At 34.9% G+C, this 19,316-nt stretch overlaps 1 protein-coding gene across 3 annotated transcripts in view; it reads left to right on the top strand.

The window, feature by feature from the left end:
- Nucleotides 1–19,316, top strand: part of LOC100719136 (solute carrier organic anion transporter family member 1B3-like) — an 82,654-nt gene that overhangs the window by 44,500 nt on the left and 18,838 nt on the right. For 2 of the 3 annotated variants that reach the window (XM_063238332.1, XM_063238331.1), the window contains 4 exons: nucleotides 800–965; nucleotides 1,472–1,656; nucleotides 6,737–6,801; nucleotides 12,961–13,078. In XM_063238332.1, the coding sequence (XP_063094402.1) occupies nucleotides 800–965; nucleotides 1,472–1,656; nucleotides 6,737–6,801; nucleotides 12,961–13,078 (534 nt within the window). The remainder of the gene's footprint in view (nucleotides 1–799; nucleotides 966–1,471; nucleotides 1,657–6,736; nucleotides 6,802–12,960; nucleotides 13,079–19,316) is intronic. The other variant, XM_063238333.1, reaches the window with a different exon arrangement.

The raw sequence follows: 19,316 nt of genomic DNA, 5'->3' as shown, positions 1-19,316 counted from the left end.
AAACTGGGATGGTAATGATTGCAATATAGATGATAGTCTCCAAAGTGAGCGACGATTATCTACAGTTCTCTTTGGAATTTAAAAACTATATATGAGAACATGTCCTGACACTTTTCTGAATTGTTTATTTATGAAAAGTAATACTGTCAAATGAAGTACAATTTCATTGTAAATATAAATACTAAACAAGCTACACAAAATTTCATATTAGACTTTGAAAATCTTTGCTTATTCACTGCTATTACATAGTATCAAGTATTCTTAGCACTGAAGTCTACCCTAAATCAAAAGATGTACTATGATTACAAGATGAGATCTGCTGATTACAGCTAGCATCTTAAGGTTAGTAGTTTCTTACCGAAGCAAAGTTCCTTGGATGACAGGTCAGTAACCATATCCGTTAGTGTTATTTACTCTTAAGCTCTGAGTTTTCAAACTTTAGGATCTCTAAGGTGTCAATTCTAATGTTACAATCTTCCCATGTTTCTTTTGTCAGTCTTTATCATACTCTTGCAGATTTTGTCATCTAATTCTAATTTATCTTTCCACTTGTTTTTATTGCTGACAGTCTTGATTATTCCCATTCACTGTGCTTTAGTAAATCATGACAGCAAAATGTTGGATTCTAGAGATTGAAAGAACATTAGAGACCATACAAGCCAACTCTCCTATACTCCTTTCTTTATTATTTACAAGCAAGATAACGTACTCCCCTCTTCTCTGTTTTTTCCCTCCTCTCTCTTCTGTTCCTCTATCTCCCTCTTTTCTATTTTTATATCCATCTCTTATTTATTTTCAGACTTAATCCAGTGACATCTCATGCAAATGTACCACTGTCTCTTTGCAACTCTGACTGCAACTGTGATGAACATCAGTGGGAACCAGTCTGTGGTAGCAATGGAATAACTTACTTGTCACCTTGTCTGGCTGGATGCAAAGTTAGAGGTGGTGATGAAAATCCTAATGTGAGTATTAGAATTATCTTCATTCAGTTCTGTAATCAAGATCATAGGTTTACATTTAACAACCACTTATGAAATCTTCCTATAATTAATGTTCCCATTAAAATGATACATAAAAATATTCTAGTCTTTTCAATCATTGTGATACCTGTCATGTTGTATACACAAGCCTCATTTAAAAGTCTTGCTTTGGATCTGAATCAGGTTTTTCTTTTAGTTGAATTCTATGTTGAGAATATTACAGGATATTTGAGTTTTGTCCCAATTTCAATTTAGAAATGAATTTAATTTTAAAAATGAGTTATATTTCCTTGTCTGGAAAGGTGTGCAGTTAACTATTGTGCCTTTTAGCTGTTCAGCTAGGTATTTTAATAATTTAAAAATAATCTACTAGTTTAAATTAGTAAATATATTAGTTTCTATAGCTAATTTTTAGTTAAATATAATGAAATATAGTTCTATCAGGTTTTGAAAATTTATTTTGGAATATTTCAAAAACTGTTTTTTAGGTGTACTATAACTGTAGCTGTATCAAAGTATCGAGTTTCCTCAATACAAATTTTTCGGCTCACTTGGGTGAATGCCCAAGAGATGATGGTTGCAAAAAAAAATTGTACTTTCATATAAGTGTGCAAGTTTTGCTTAATATTTTTGTATCACTGGGAGCCACTCCTTTTGTCTTGCTTCTTGTGAGGTGAGTATGAATTTTTAAAGTATTTTTTTGTAATAAGTGCATAAGCAAATCTAAGGATGATTCCCCCAAATATTTAATATTTTACATCATTTGGACCCAAATTCATGCCTTGCTATATTTTAATTAGTAATGCAACTTCTTGGAATTATTGTGATACTTGGATGCCAGAATTACTATCATTTTGTCTCCCATTAATTAATCATGGAATTCAGATTCTGTACTAGGTTTCTTAAGAATGTTAAGACACAAACTGACCATTACGTACACTGTCAGAATATCTCTATGAATTTAAAATAAGTTTTCATTTGGAGCTGCTTTCCATCCCGATAAGCGTGGGTAGTCATATTTTGATTTCATTGAAAGAGAACATTTATGCACTGGATCTAATTTAAGCCTCAGTAAATTACCATAATTCACGGCTTTTAATTCTTCCAAACAATGGCTTTTCACTCAGTGTCTCATAATATTGTTGTAAACAAAAGAGAAAATGATAAGAAATGAATTCAATTTTCTTCCTTATTTATTATATATCTAAAACAAATACTATGCTTGATGAAGAATATTTCATGGTACATGCAGCAAATAAAATGTGTTTTACCACTCATGTTAGACTGAATACAACAGGAAAAACTGAAGAAACAAAGGAGCTTCAATAATAGACACATAGTGTTCCTGTTAAAAATCAGTAAAAAAAAAAAAAAAAGATTGGTGTGAAACATAGTAAATAAGGAAATCTACTTTTGAATTGAAGACAGGTACTGTGAGGGACCAGTCACAATGTATTTCTCAAAAGATGTGACATTTGTTCTATAGGTTAAAAGACCAAGTAGCTGAAAGAGGGGATATTTGAAGAGAGGGCCAGATGCCCTTATCTTCATGCACGAAGGTGCTACAATGTTTGAGGAATGAGAAGAAGCATTTTTTGGAACAAACTGTGGCGTAGTATAAAAAAGCTCCTGTGAAATCATCTAAAGATTGGTATAGACCTGGAACTGTGTATACAAAAGAATGATGACCTATTTAACATCTAATTATGTTTTTAACCCTACCTACTTGATTACAATTGTATTATCAAAAGCTCAAAGAAGAAGGGGTCTTAAGTATTATTGGATTGTCTACAGAACTGTAAATTGAGACCACAGAAATTCAAATTCTATTCTAACTCCCAATCTTTCCAAATTACTTACACTAAATTATTTTACAGATAGTTATCTTAACATCAAAATGCTTCTTCAAAGCATATACTTTTCTTTTTGCTAAATTATAGTTTCATTAACTTATAGAAAATCATCTCAGTCATACTAGCTTGAATCACAATAATACTTAAATGAAAATATGATAATTTTAGAAAGTACTGTTTTATTACACATGATAATTTTTCTAATTTTTCTAAAAACTTGAGTAAATCAGCATTACCACTTGCAAAAACTACTTACAAAACTTTTACTAACATTTTATGAAAAAAACTTAAGAGTGAGTACACAGTATATAGTTGAATTTAGTATTTCTTTTTCAATTTACATCATAAACTATTGCCTAAGCTAGGCTAAACAAAAATGGTGACATTGACTCAGTTAGTATCTCTTCATTTCAGGCAACAGGCTCAGATCTATATATTTAATTGCAGCGGTGACTAAAACTGATAAAACTTTTGATTTAACTTCAAATTCATCTGTGTGTGTGTGTGTGTGTGTGTGTGTGTGTGTAATGGTTGCAGGAAAATTAGTAATAAAAAAACTTGGAAATAAAGTAAATATTGCTTACTAGAAACAAAAATAAATCATATTAAGAAAATAGACACATTGAAAAGGCCAGTGAATGATACTAGTCCAGACACTGTACGCTGAAGGTTGTAATTAGATTGTAATTGAAGGTTGTAATCTGGATTACGAGATGAATTTTGAGACTCCCGGCCATACAAAGATGGTGCCAGAAAAGAGCTATCAATGCAGAGAAGTGTAGAAGCAGAGGCAAAGGCCCCATGGCCGAGCATACTCCATACAATTGTGTGGGGATTCGCCTGAACTGGAGACCAGAGATGTACAAGGCCCCAGAAATCCCTCAAGAACATGAACACCTGAGGCAAGTCACAGGAATAGGCTGCTCTAGTCTCAGGAACACTGGACACGCCACGTGGATCAACTCCTCGGTGGAATTTTTTCATGATTTCCAACCTCCCAAGTGGATAAGTAAATGTGCTTCAGCCCTTGAGCTCTGGCTCCTTATTATAGTCCTGCTTCTTCATTCCTTCCATCTCATAGGGTCAGCGGGCTCCACATCATCTCAGTTTTCTGTATTTCAGTGACTGCCCTCTCTTTATCTCTCCTCTCACCCTCCTAACCCTGGGAGCAATGAGAGCTGTGAGATATGCAGCCATGCGAGGTATGAGTAAGAAATAAATGAAAGCACAGTGAGAGATCTAGGGGAGTACAAATCACGTCTGTCATGGTCAAGACATTGGAATATCTTCTAAGTACATTGAAGCCAAGAAGAGAGATGGAGCTCTCGGGTTGCACTGCTGATTTACCCAATTAGAAGATTGCTCTGGCTGCTAAATCAGAAATAATCTGAAGTGAGGCAGAAATCATATAATGGAAAACAGAAGACTCCACATATTGTCCACAAGAAGGGGCTTGACTGAGCAAAGTGATTGTTGATAAATGGCGGCAACTCAGGACATGGCCAGCAGGAATTTGGCAAGACTTTCTCACATGACTTCATAGAAGAATCAGACTCAAGTTTATTGAGTGGGGTTTTATTGACTGACTTAGGAGTGTGTAGAGAGTAAGGAATCAGGGAAGCGAGGAGCTTGAATGGCAGAGTCTGTGTGGCTTTGTGGTGACTGCTGAGATAGCAGGGGCTAATGTGCTCTTGTGCCCAGTGCTCTGTGACTTAGCCAAGCAGACAGCACATGTGTGCTGTGTCCCAGCAAGGCCTGCTGGGTGGCAACAAGATATGGAGTTGTTATTTTGGGTCTCAGAAAAATGAGAAGAGCCAGTCCCAGAAATCAGGCAGCTAGAGGCAAACCAGGGCAAGACTTTATAGAAAGGGGTGTGATCAGTGATTTGAGTCTCAGTGTTTTTGTTTTTCTTTTTAAATGACAAAGCCAATTGATTTTGCAGATGAAATGAATTGGCATCCTCTACAGAGGAGAGTGTGAGCATGTTCTCAGAGTTCTGTACTGAGCCACTGAGCAAAATGGAAAAGACTAGGAAAGAGGAGACTGAAGAAAGCAGAGAATCAAGGTCCTGTTCTGTATCTGTGCATCAGAGAGGCCTTTTAGATTTATAGTGACAATGTCATGTATAAGATTTAATTTTGCCTCAATCTTTTTCAAAATGTAACCCGACTATTATATTCTGTGTGTGACAGGATGTTTTGGGCTTGTTTGAAATCTTCTTAGAAAAAATAGTTCCTGGTGGTTGTAATTAGTGTGAGCAATAGAGTTTCAATGAAATGTAATTCATCTGTATAAAGAAGAGCTTCTATAATAGTTAAAAATACCACACTTACAGTGGTTTATATGATGAATTCATACCGAGAGGTCCTTTAGTGTACTGAAGTGCACAGTAGCAGATTTGAAGTAGAGGTCACACCGCAGTGATAATTACTTATTTGAAGATGGTGGGTGCATGAACACACCTACATGTGAGTGTAAATATGAGTGAGGTGGGGGATGAACCTGTGGCAGAATGTTAGTGTGCACACACATGAATGTGGGGCTGTTTGTGATTGTTCTCATGTGTGTGTCACTATATCATACACCTGTACAATTTCTACTGGGTTGCTGTTGAGGTTTGTGACCCATTTTAGGAAAATATTAACCTTATGTAGTAGTCTACGCAGTTGTCCTGAATACTTGGCCTCTCCCTGTTTTAAAAGAAAAATTGTTAACAAGTTTCACAATGTATGTTATGCTTGTAGAGTAAAACATAAGTAAGTGCATCCTTTAAAAATCAAAGGCAGTAGAAATGACTCTGCAGGCACTTATGAGAAGATTGAATCAATGAAACCTGAGCTCTCAGGCTTACCCAAATCTCTCTTGGAAATTATATTTGAGAGAGAGACACTAATAGAGAAATTAATGTCCCCTTTGTTATAATTTCCCATCTTTGTTGTATCATGTACCACCTCCCTCAATAACAGGACAAGCTTCCTGTCCCTCAGGTTCATTGATCTGGCAGTTCCTCAGAACCAGAATGCTTGTTTTCTTTAGTAATATATAACTATAGTGTTAAATATTATTATATTACCTTTAACTGAATTTTTCTGTGCAATTTTGCAAGATTTCAAGTCCCTTTTCTTTTATTCTTCTGTTTTATTGCTGTGGCTACTGTGTGTTTTAGACAGGCTTGTTTATCCCATCTGGATTTGAACTCCAGAGCTCACATGATTATCCTGCATCCACCTCCCAAGGAAGTAGGCCTGTCGGCATTTGCCAAAACCCCTAGCTGTCTCACTCACTTTTGAGGGCCTCCAAAAAAATCATAGTACTCCTGGGAGGATAACAGAACAAATATATGTGAATAAACTTGAGGTATCAATTGCTTGCTCATTACACTGAGCTCTGACAACACATGAACGAAGCATTATAATGCTCACTTAAAAAGTTAGAGTCTAAGAGAGATTAAATATCTTCTCCAAATCATTTAGTTGATATGAATCATCTTTTTTTCTCTTTACTTTCAAAAACAAAATTAGCATGTCATTTCCCAGGACATAGGTACTTAATAAATGTTTGCTTAATGGTCTCCAAATAGTTTGATGAAAAGAAACACAAAACTGTATCATTTAAGTTGGCACTGCAGTAAAGACGATTTTGGCTCTGATGTGATTTTCATAAGAAAAAATGTGAAAATGTTTATGAAACTATCATGAAATCATAACACAGTAAGTACCATAACAATATCAATGAAGTGTGTAACTTTTAAACTTGAAAATAATAACTATATAATGTGGGCAATCCACTTGAGGGGTTTCAGTCAACCATGAAGAAAAATGACATAGGAACAATTTAATATTTAATTCAGTATGCTGTTTTAAAGATGTTTAATGTTTCTTTGCTTTTGTCTTATTTCAGAACGATTCGACCTGATTTGAAGTCTCTTGCAGTGGGTTTCAATTCACTGACTTCACGAACATTAGGTATGAGTATATTAAGTGCAGGGGATAAATATTCACATCAAATCACCAGCTACTCTGTGAAATATCTCCAAGTCAGTATTAGTATAAATCTTTTTTTTTTCAATGAACTTAGAGAATCTAGCAGTATAACCATTTAAAATATCTTGGTTATATATCTAAGCATACTTTTCTCTTTCTCTTACTTTTTTCTCTCTTCCCCACCTGAGTGTCTATTTCTTTCAATAGTTTCTTCCCAAAAAATCAGTTGTACATTTTGCATCCTATGTATTCAGCATCTTACACAAGTGAGACTATATGATGTTTACACATGTGAGACTGATTTATGTCACTGAAGAGTATGGCCTTGAGTCCTTTCCATTTATTTATGAAAGTCTCAAGTTTATCCTTCTTTATGACTGAGTAGTACTGCATTTTAATGAAAAAATCACATCCTTCAAAAAATTAGTTCTTTGGTATATGGGTGCCTGGGTTGTTAAAAATTTAGCTATTTCAAATTGTGCTGCTATGGACATGAGGGCACATTTATCACTGCGACACGAGGCTTTAAATTCTTCTGGGAAAACACTCAAAAGGGGAAGAGTTGGGCATATTGGGACTCTAATCTTAGTTTTTTGAGGACTCTCCACGGTGATTTCTACAGTGTTAGTATCAGTCTACACTTGCACCAACAGTGGAGAAAGTTTCCTTTTTCCAATATCCCCTCCAGCATTTTTTATTGGTTGTTTTCATGATAATAACCATTCTTTCTAGGGAAAGATGGAATTTCAATGTTGTTTTAATTTGCTTCTATTGAGTGATGAGTTATGTTGAAAATTTTTTTATTTAAAGAGAAAGAAAAAAAATAAAAAGTGTAGAAACAATATAAAATTTCAGAAAAATAAACAGTAAGAAATCACCAGTTGATGTTACATGCTGTCATCTTTGAAATAGTTGCTTGAGTTACAAAATTAAAGCATACAAAGTGATATTAAAATAAGGACATCGAAAACAGTTCTGCTCAAGGATCCAACAAGAACTTAGTAATATGGTATCAGTCCTACACACTTGTTTTTTATCTCAAGGAGGTAAGATTAAAAATAACAAAATAGCACAAAACAGTTTATAAGGAAACAGTTTAAAAAAGAAACACAGATTTCAAAACAAGTCCAGTGGAGATCTTCACTGTCTATCTTATTTTCTCTTGCTTTCATCCAAACAGTTGTCTCCATCTTCACACACATTGAATATACACTAAACATTATAGAACTAATCAAATAATTACAGAATGGTGAAGGCTTTTTAGGTCTTCAAGACCTGATTTTGGGGAAGTCAATAATGACTACCATAATGTTTCTCAGTCTTTTTGTAGTAGCTGTCTTTTTCTTTATGTATGCTAAAATTGAACATAAGATACTAGACTAATATTACTCTGAATAGTTAATAGTATTGGTAGATTTTATATCATAATGCTACAGAATTAGCTTTGGGTTTCTTAGTGTCTCTTCTTCTTCAGAGTATCTATTCATTGCATCGTGTATTGTATAATCTGTTCCCATAAATAGTTTAGTAATTCTTCCCATGTGTGAATCTCTACATGTATATTTATCCTTTCTGTATTATAGAGAAAAACAGATGAAAACAAGACAATATAATAAATTCCTAGAAAAACATGAGATGAAAGAGACATATACAATCACAATATTAGGTGATCTACAGTAGTTACTATGCTTTCTGTTGTTATTTTCAATAGAATTGTCCACATCATCAGGCATAATATAATTAAACATAATATCACATAGCTATTTTAATAAAAACACAACCTTGAAGACTTTGTAGGACTTGAAAGCAGTTAATAAGCAAAACAAGAGTGGATATTTTTACATCTTGTTAACTTCAGAGTAGTTGCCTTTCCTCTTAGACTTGATACTATCAAGCATACCAAATTTGAATAAAATCAATTGAGGCTAAACAGTTGTCTAACAAACCAGCTTCAAATAAGATCATTCATATTAAGACAATCTAAGTAATACAGAGTTTCAGTGTAAATTAATAGGAAATTAATGATAGTTACCATGGTATAACCTGCTACTTTTTGGTTTGCTGTCTGTGCCCTCAAATCTATTATGAGTAGATAGATCAGAAAAAAATACAATCAAACTAAACAGAACAATAAGACTACTGTGACTTTTAAATCCTGATACACTTTTGACAATGTCTTCTGCCTTCCTTTTGTAGACAATTCCTCTCTTTCCCTTTCTCAGGGTGCTTTGTATATTTTGGGTCCCACTAGCTCTTTTAGTTTTTAGATTAGGGGTCTAACCTTTTATCTATCTGAGTGTTGCTAAACTTTTTTACCCCTGAGCTTGATGTTAAGCTGTACTCCTTTACTTATTAAAGCCACAAAGGTTTTCCTTCCTTCAAGCTGTGTTGTTCTACACTGCCTAAAAGTGTTATAGTTTTCCAATCTATCTGTGGCTGCTGGATGAGTTGTTCCTATTTCTCTCTGGTTTCCTGTCACGTATAGCATCATTTTCTCATATTTGACTCTCAGTTTATTAATCCTCTGTCTTAGTTACTTTATGCTCATGGCTGTGACAAAATACCTGATGCCCAAGTTGGGGAAGGAAAGGTTTATTTCTTACAGTTTTTGGAGGTTTCAGTCCACACTTAGTTGGCTCCAAGGCAGGCAGGCATGGCTGGACTGCAGTTCATGGCAGCCGCCGACTACAAGCTCGAACCAGCAAAGAGCAAGACACGCCTTCTTCCTGCCATTACATCACATCCTGGCCCCCACCCCCTTGTGGGTGGAGCACTGACACCATCAATCCAAGCACTAGACAATGAACCAATAACAAATGCACAATGCAAACTCATGAGGCCTGGGGGACACAGACATAAACCATGACATTCCACCTCTGGCCCCCAGGACTCATGTACATCCTTTATACAAAAGACAATTAGTCCAACTCCAAGAGTTGCCAAAGTCCTAAGTTTCAGCATTGCTGAACAGTCCAAGTCCCAAGTCTTCTCCAAGATCTATGGCAAACTCTTAACTCTAAGCCCCTGTACAAATGAAACAAGGTTAAGTGTTTCTGAAATGCAAAGGCACAAGATAAACATTACCATCCCAAAAGTTACAAACAGGGGAATTTAAAATAATGGAAACAAAGCAAGTCCAACATCCAGCAGGGCAAACATTAAGTCCTAGAGTTTCACACTCAGCATCTGAAGCAATCTGGTTACAAGCTCCAAATGGCTTGCGTGATTTCACCCCCATAGCACTTCGGGCAATTTTAACTCCTGCAGATTTTTTCTTAAATCTTCTCTGCTTGCTTTTTGCAGCTTCCTTGGATCATCCACATTTCTGGCTTTTCCAAACTTCTGGGATGTCCTCTGCACCTTTGGCTTCACCCTTACATTTTTACAAATTGCCCTCTCCAGAGCACACCGCTTGACCAGCCAGGCCCTTTGCAATCAAGGTGGAAGCCATCTTACCCTCAGGATGTGCATTTTCCTTGCACCTAAAATCAACACCTTGTGGATGCTGCCAAGGTTTGCTGCTAGCTGGAGCAGTAGCCAGACTTTTCTCTCTCTTGGCTGTAGGGGTCAGTTGCCTGGATTGCAGGGCTCTTTTTACCTGATTGTGATGAAAAGTTTCGCTGCTTTGCTGCCATTCTTGAACCTCATGTGACCTCTGTCACTATTGTGGAACCTCATGTGGCCTCTGTTGCCATTCTGGAACCTCACGTGGCCTCTGTCACCATTCTGGAGCATGGCACTCTGCAGCTTTCTCCTCTGAACAAATTCTTTCACCTTTGCTGTGAGGCTGCACAGGGTTGGGACCTGCTTCCTGGGATGCCCTGGGGCCATCTTTCTTATCTCTCTGCTTCTCCTCAGGAATCAAAATCTCAACTCTGTCTCTACAATCCACAGCCTTCCTGGAATTTTCCTTCTGGCCAAACTCACAGTATTGGAAATTATCCTGCTCGACTCTTTGCTCTTGATTCGAAACATAAAGCTGGCTGAAAGCCCCCAACAATAGCCATGCCACAGCCTCAATGTTTGTTTGCTTTTTAATTTCTTTTTCAAGATTAATCAGTCTATTGACCTTTGTCTCAGTCTCAGGCAAAGTCTCTGGGCAGGAGCAAAATGCAGACAAACTTTCTGCCAAGCCATAACACACATCATGTGGAGCCCAACAACCAATACTGTCCTTCTTTCCAGCAGAAACCTCCCAAGCCTGGTCTTTCCCATGAGGCTTTCTATCAGCCTTTTGGTCTCTGGAGCTCTGACCAGAATCTCCTCTTCAGAACAGCCTAAGCTGCTCCAGCTCTATGCATCCAGGCAACATGTTTGAACCTTTCCAAATTTTGTCTCAACCATCTCCAAACCCTCTCAAAAAACATGGTCAGATATAGTCACAGCAAACAACCCCACTCTCGGTACCAAATTTCTGTCTTAGTTATTTTATGCTTGTGGCTGAGACAAAATACCTGATGCTCAAGTTCAGAAAGGAAAGGTTTATTTCTTACAGTTTTTAGAGGTTTCAATCCACACTCAGTTGGCTCCAAGGCAGGTGGGCATGGCTGGACTGCCATTCATGGTGGCTGCAAACAGCAAACAGGAACAGTCAACGAGCAAGACACACCTTCTTCCTGCCATTATATCACATATTGGCCCCACCCCTTTGTGGGTGGAGGACTGACATCATCAATCCAAGCACTAGACAATGAACCAATAACAAATGCACAATGCAAACTCATGAGGCCTGGGGGACACAGACATAAACCATGACACCCTCTTTCAGGTTGATTGTCTTTCCTGTTCAGAAACATCTCGATGCATGCTGCCTCCTAATTTACTCTGTCTGTGTTTCTTTTTTTTTTTTTTAGAATTTCAAGGGTACCTATATTAAAGATTATAGCTTACCATCTCTGCCTCATTTCTACTATTTTATTCTTTTACTATTATTTGTGCACTTCATTCCTTTATTCCACTCTCTGCCCTGCTCATTGATGCCTCTCTGCCACTGTTGCTGGAATCCTGGTATTTTTTCCTCTTTCTCTCTGGAATGTCCTTCAGTATTTTTTGTAAGGCTGGGTTGGTGGCCATGAACTCCCTCAGTTCCTGCTTGTCTTGAAAATACCTTGTTTCTCCATTAATTTTGAGAGAGAATTTTCCAGGTACATCTGTCTTGGTTGGAGATTATTTTCTTTAAGGGCTTGGAATATTTCCCCCCAGGCTCTTCTTGATTTGAGAGTTTGTGTTGATAAGTCTGTCATTATTTTAATAATTTTTCTATTTAAATATTTTTCTATTGTGGGTAAGGTGCATATTTTCTCTGGCTGTTTTTAACATTCTGTTCTTGTGAATTTCTGGAATCTTGATTATTATATGTCTGGGTGTAGATTTGTTTTTGTTGTAGGTGGCTAGAGTTTTGTATGCCTCATTTATCTGGATATCATTTCTTTTTCCTATGCTGGGGAAGTTTTCCTTAATTATATCTGTGAAGAGTCTTTGTAGTACATTTGTAGTTACTCCTGATTCTTTGCTCACATTTTTTATTCTTAAGTTATAAATCATTTTGTATTATTCTAGTCTTTGAATTGCTTCTTGCTGGTTCCTTGTTATTTTTAAGAGATCTTTTCATTCATGATCATACACCATAAATGTCTCTTCAAGTTTTAAAAGCCTAACTTTAGTTTCTGTCAAGGCATTTTGCCAGCTTTCAATGGAGCTTATAGTTTCCTGGTAATCTTTTTGGTTCTGTTTCATGTATTCTAGATTTTGTTTATATTCTTGATCACAGTTTCTCTTCCTTTTCTGAGATCCTCTGTTCTTCCATCTGCATTCTCTTGGGAAGGGCTTATGTTCTCTTTAATCTTTTTATATCTTGCCTCACTTGGATCAGAAGTACAGTTTAACCTCAGTTGATGAACTTAATTTATTCCAGGAGTCTAGGGAAGATGGCTGTGTGTGTTCATGTAGGGAAGTGCTTGTACCCCAAAGTGGAGTTCTTGAGGGTAACCAAAAATTTGCCTAACAATCTTGACCTTTGAGGTTCTCTATAGTTTTGTATTTTGCATACAATTAGGTCAAAACAATGAGACTTTCACAATTTTTGGTTTTCCTGACTCTGAAATCTTCTATGAATTGTTGGTTTCTCATATCATATTGCAGGAGGAATGTTAGCTCCAATATATTTTGGGGCTGTTATTGATACAACGTGTTTAAAATGGTCTACCACCATCTGTGGAACACGAGGGGCCTGTAGGATGTATGATTCTGCATTATTAGGGTAAGTTGTCTTACATGTATTTCATTCATTGTTTTTACTTAGACAATATTAATTTCAAAAGCATATCATTTTGACAATATTAAACTAATAAGTAAAGTCACCATTTAAAGTACCACTAGCATCTGTATCAGTATCTTATCAGAGAATAAGCAACTTAGTACTCATAGCAATTATAGCAATGAATATTTTATTTTTCCCTCTCAAATATGAGTCAAGTAAGACTGAAGAATAATAACTTGTCTAAAATGAAATAGGAGAAATTAAAATAAGTTGGATGTTTGCAGAATTGCTTGTTTCCAAAGATTTTGCTCATGCCAAAATCTGTGTATAGAGATATATGTAACTATCTTTTCTTGCTGTACTGATATAGACAAAGGTGTGAATATTTATAAAAAGCTTTTTGTATAATACATATGTAACAAACATATATACCAAATGTCTAATACATACAGATATACTATATATATATATATATATATATATATATATATATATATATATGAATATAGAGTCTGAACAAAATATATATATACTTCAGGAAAATGAAAACTTGTGTAAATATTTTAATGCAAAATTTATTCTGATATCATAAGATTAATATAAGTTTTGGTGTCTAACTTACAAGGAGTGCTAAAATTGGTGATCAGCATCTTCCAGAAGTTATTAGTATGGTGAACAGTTTACATGGTAACTTTGGCCAGTGAGATTGTTGCACGTGGATTTTAAATTTTCTTGTGTAAGGGCCAGTGGTGTAGTGAGTTTCTGTGGTATACAGCATCCTATAAGGTCTCCAGTAAAAGTAGTAATACAGCATCCTATAATGTCTTCCAATAAAAGGGTAACAGCATCTTTTGAAAAAAAATTACATTTTAAATTTTTATTTTCCTGAATTGTGTATACAGTTTAACTTTCTCAACTTTATAATATATATATATATATATATATATATATATATATATATATAACACTATATATTTATATGGACATAATGATTTTTCTTTTTGTTTCCATTGTGTGTATCCTCTCTAGAGAAACAAATGAGCAATAAGGCTCTTGTTATGTGAATTATGTAAAAGGAAAAATATTCCTATACTATTCCACTCCTTTTTATTCATTTTAATATTTTTATTAATACCTATTCACTATACATAATGATCATATTCATCATAGGGAATTTGTTCCTGTATATAGTACATCTTAATCATTATTGATAATATATCTTTATCATTATCATTTTTCCCATTCCACTACTCCCCTTTAATCCTTCCTCCCCTGGTCATTCACTAAGGCTTTGTTTCCATGTGTTCATTCCTTTCTTTTCTATTCATAGCAGGCGATATTTTTCATTAGTATAAAGAAAAGTGAATGGTAATCTGAAAAAACAATGGCAATGGTAGCTTTCATTATAAATAATATCTATTGTAAATTTATACCTGGATTAATTATAAACCACAGACACTTGAATATGTCATGATAGAATTAATGTTCATTATCTATGAAACAGAGGTCTGTTTCTAAGTATGACCAAGGCTCTGAGAAATCATAGTAGAAAAAATGGTAAATAATTGCAGAACTGTGTAATAAAACTTTTTAAAGCAAACTTCAAAGACAAAAGTAAAACAGGAAGAAGAAATTGCATGTTGCAACACAGACAGAAAGTATCTTGAATACACAACAAATCTAAAAGAAAAAGACAAATAAAAAACAACATGCAAACAAAGAAAAAGTCACCCAATGCTGGCAAGGATGTGAAGGAACAGAAGTAATCTTTCATTGTTTGTCAGAATATGAAACTCTTCAGTCCAATTTAAAGACTACTTAGTGGTTTCTAATAAAGTAATGTACAAACTTATCATATGATCAAGAAAATAATTCTAGGTGTTTTTCTAAGTCAACTGCAGACTTCTGAATACAAAAAATCTGCATGTAAATATTAATAGCAACTCTATTTGTAGTTCTACAATAAAATAATGGAAAATGCAAAGATGCCTTCACCAGGTAAATGGATGAATAAATTGTTGCACATTTAATCAATGGAATGTTATAAAACAATAGAGATGAGGCGTGAATCTAAAAAATAAAGGAAGAATAAATGGGGATGACAGTTTTCATAAGCCAAAGATGTGATGATTCAAACTACATGACTAGAGAAGGCAGTACTATGGAAGCAGTAAAAAAGTCAGTAGATGCAAGTATTTAGAGTGAGATAAATAAATGAAACACAGGTCATTTTGACTTTAGTAGACATATTTTAATAATAATAATATGCTAAATACATGGCCATATAAAACCTGTAAAACTCTCTAACATAATATTCTAATAAAACATGGAATCCTTAATAATATTTCAGTATTCATCAGCTGTAACAAAGGTGCCATACTACTGAAGGATGTTAAAAAAATAGATTTATATATAGTACAGGGAATATGTGGGAACTGTCTGTACATTACGTGCCATTTGTATGTTAACATTAATGTGCTCTAAAGCCATAATATATATTGGAGGATAAATTACTAAGCATTTCCACAAATTTCTTGATACTTGTAGCTATGATTTGTATAAAAATGTTAAAGTTAATTGATTGCAATTAAAACTGACCCTGATTGTTGGCAATCAAAAAGTGATAATTACATATCATGCTCACAAAAGTGCACATCTTCAGAACAGAAACAATACTTCTAGAAATTTATTCTGCACATAATTAGACTCCAAAACATGTAAAATGGCATGGCATGGTGCAACACATCTAAACTCCCAGCACTTGGGATACTGAGTCAGGAGGATCACCATGAATCTGAGGCTTGCCTGAGAGAGATAAGTGAGTTCAAGGCCATGCTACAATTCACAGTCTGACCCTGTATCAAAAAAATCTGATAAATAATTCCATATAATGTTTCACACATGTGTATTATAGCACGTTAGTAAGAGTGATAGGCAGGAAGCAACCACCATGTCTAAAGGTTTTCCTTTTTTTAAAATTTTATTTAAAAGGAAAAAGAGAAAAAACAAAACAAAACAGCGGTGAAAGGGTACAAGTAATACAGAACTACAAAAAAAAAAAAAAAAAAAAAAACAACAGTAAGAAATCACCAGTTAATAGATTACACATTATCATCTTAAAGATAACTGCTCAAGTCACAGTATCAAAGCATACAAAGTGAACATTCAAACAGACTGCAAACAGTTGTGTTCAATTATCCAATCAAAAACATGAATATGGTCAGCTATTTAACACCCCTAAACACACTTGCAGTTGTATCCCTTAGAGCACTTTTTTGCCCCCTCTCTTTTTTACAACAAAATTTACACATTTTGGGTTTTATTACACCTTAGTTCTTATTACTTTTTTTTGAAGAGAATAAAGTCAAATACAGCAAAACAAAGCTGTCAGTCAAAACCAAGGATAGACATAGTACATGATGTAAAAACAGAGTACAAGGTTATCAACAATGGTTACCATAATGCCTTTTGCTTCCTTAAAAAGAATTGTCTATCTCACCAGGTATTATAAAGTTGGACAAAAACAGTAGAGAACAAGACCAATAAAACTTAAACATTGTAAATATGGGACTTCCAAAGGAGATAATAGTCAAACCAGAATGGGCAACTTAGTGAATCTTATTGCCTTCAAAGTAGTTGCCTATACCCTCAAACTTGATACTGTCATTCAGAGCAGAACAGAGTCTAATCAGTCAAAACAAGTGGGAGCATTACAGGACTTCAAAACAAGTTAATAGGAAATCAAAAAAGTTACTATAATGTATCCTGCTAATTTTTAAAATTTTTCTCGTTAATTAAAAAAACATAAAAATAACTAATTTTTTAATGAATAAGGGAGAGATTGAGATAAAAGAGGACATAACAAAATAACAATACAGCTCAAAGCATGACTGTTTCAGCAACCTAGTGCTTCACCACCAAATAACCCGACTTAATAGTAGCTACCATAGTGTCTGTATTTTTCCTTGAAATATTTGAATATAATTTCATATACTATAGCTTCAAATATTTCCATATCAAGAAGCCCAGAATAAAGCCTTTACAATTAATTAGTCAAAACTTTATAAGGCTTCAAGGCCACATAATGGGGAATCATGATTTCCACATACTTTTATATATTTGAATCATTACTTACATTAGGGAAACTATTCGGTATTCACACATGTAAGATTGATTTATTTCACTTATGAGTATGGTCTCAAGCTGCGCCCATCTATTGATAAATATCTCAATGTGATCCTTCTTTATAGCGGAGTAATACTCCATTGTATAGAAATACCACAACTTTTTTTTATCCATTCCTCAGTTGATGGACACTTGGGTTGTTTCCAAGATCTGGCGATTACAAATTGTGCTGCTATAAACATAGGTGCACATATATCACTGTGGTGTGATGCCTTCAGTTCTTCTGGGAATATGCCTAGAAGTGGAATAGCTGGAACAAATGGGACTTCCAATCCCAGCTTTTGGACAAATCTCCAGACTGACCACCACAAAGGTTGTACCAGTCTACACTCCCACCAACAGGGTAGGAGAGTTTCTTTTTCCCCACAGCCTCTCCAGCATTTGTTGTTGGTGGTTTTCTTGATCTTGGCCATTCTTTCAGGAGTGAGATGGAATCTCAGTGTAGTTTTAATTTGCATTTCTCTAATGAACAATGATGCTGAACATTTTTTCATGTATTTATTTGCCATTTGTATTTCTTCTTCTGAGAAGTGCGTATTCATCTCAGATGCTCATTTTTGGATTAGATCTTTGAATTTTGGGGGTCTGAGTTTTTAAAAATTCTTTATATGTGTTAGACAGGAGTCCCTTGTCTGAGAGAGAGTTCACTAAAAATCTTTTCCCAGTTTTTGTGTTTTCTTTACACTATGCTGAAGATTTTTTTTGACATGTAGAAACTTTTTAATAATAAGTGATCCCAGTTATTGATTCTGGGAAGTATTTCCCGTGTGGTTTGAGTCCTGTTCATGAATTCTCTACCTACCCCTATGTCTTCAAGGTTTCTATCCAATTTGTCTATCAATAGATTAAGTGTTTCTGTTTTAATATTCATATCTTTGACCCATTTAGATTTTAATTTAGTACATGGTGATAAGCATGCGTTTAGCTTTAGTTTTCGGCAAATGGAGAGCCAGTTTTTCCAGCACCATTTATTAAAGAGACTGTCGTTTTTCCAGTGAACCTGCTTGGCTCCTTTATCAAAGATAAGGTGGTTGAGTGTGTTTGTAGTTGTGGTTGTATCTTCTAATCTATTCCATTGATCTTCGGCTCTGTTTTGATTCCAGTACCATGTTGAATTTACTACTGTTTCTTTGTAGTATAACTTCAAGTCAGGGATTGTGATGCCTCCTGTCTTGCCTTTGCTGCTTAGAATTGCCTTTGCTATTCTAGGTCTCTTCTGGTTCCAGATGAATTTTAGGAGTGATTTCTGTAGATTTATAAGGTATGTTGATTGTATTTTTATTGGAATTGTACTGAATCTGTGTAACTGTTTTGGGAGAATGGCCATTTTCACAATGTTTGTTCTTCCTATCCATGAGCAAGTAATGTCTTTCCATTTTCTGAGATCATCTTCAATTTCTTTTTTCAGTGTATTATAATTTTCACTGTATAGGACTTTCACTTCTTTTGTAAGAGTAATTCCTAAATATTTCATTTTTTTTTGCTTGCTAATGTGAAGAGTGTGGTTTCTTTTATTTCCCTCTCTGTGATTTTGTTGTTAGTGTATAGAAATGCTATTGATTTCAGAGTATTGATTTTGTATCCAGCTGCATTAGTGAATTTATTTATTATAGCTAAGTGTCTTTCAATGGAGTTTAGGGGGTCTTCTGTGTAGAGTATCATATCATCTCCAAACAATGATAATTTAACTTCTTTTCCTATCTTTACCATATTTATTTCTCTCTCTTGTCTAATTCCTCTGGCTAGTACTTCCAGTACTATATTAAATAGGAGTGGTAAAGGACATCCTTGTCTTGTGCCTGCTTTTAAAGTAAAGGCTTTCAATGTTTGGCCATATAGCATGATGCTGGCTGTTAGTTTGTCATAAATGGCCTTTATTATTTTGAGGCAAAGACCATCTATTCCAATTTTCTGTAAAGTTCTTATCATGAATGAATGTTGGCCTTATTAACTGCTTTTTCTGCATCTATGGAAATGATCATGTGATTCTTACTTTTGGCTTTATTAATATGGTGGATTACATTTATTGACTTATGTATGTTGAACCATCCTT

This window comes from Cavia porcellus, unplaced genomic scaffold (genome assembly GCF_034190915.1).
Source record: "Cavia porcellus strain 051 isolate PalLab524CR breed Dunkin Hartley unplaced genomic scaffold, mCavPor4.1 scaffold_27, whole genome shotgun sequence".
In the NCBI taxonomy this organism is placed as follows: Eukaryota; Metazoa; Chordata; class Mammalia; order Rodentia; family Caviidae; genus Cavia; species Cavia porcellus.
The sequence above is the reverse complement of the archived record's forward strand: the minus strand, read 5'-3'. Positions and strand labels throughout refer to the sequence as shown.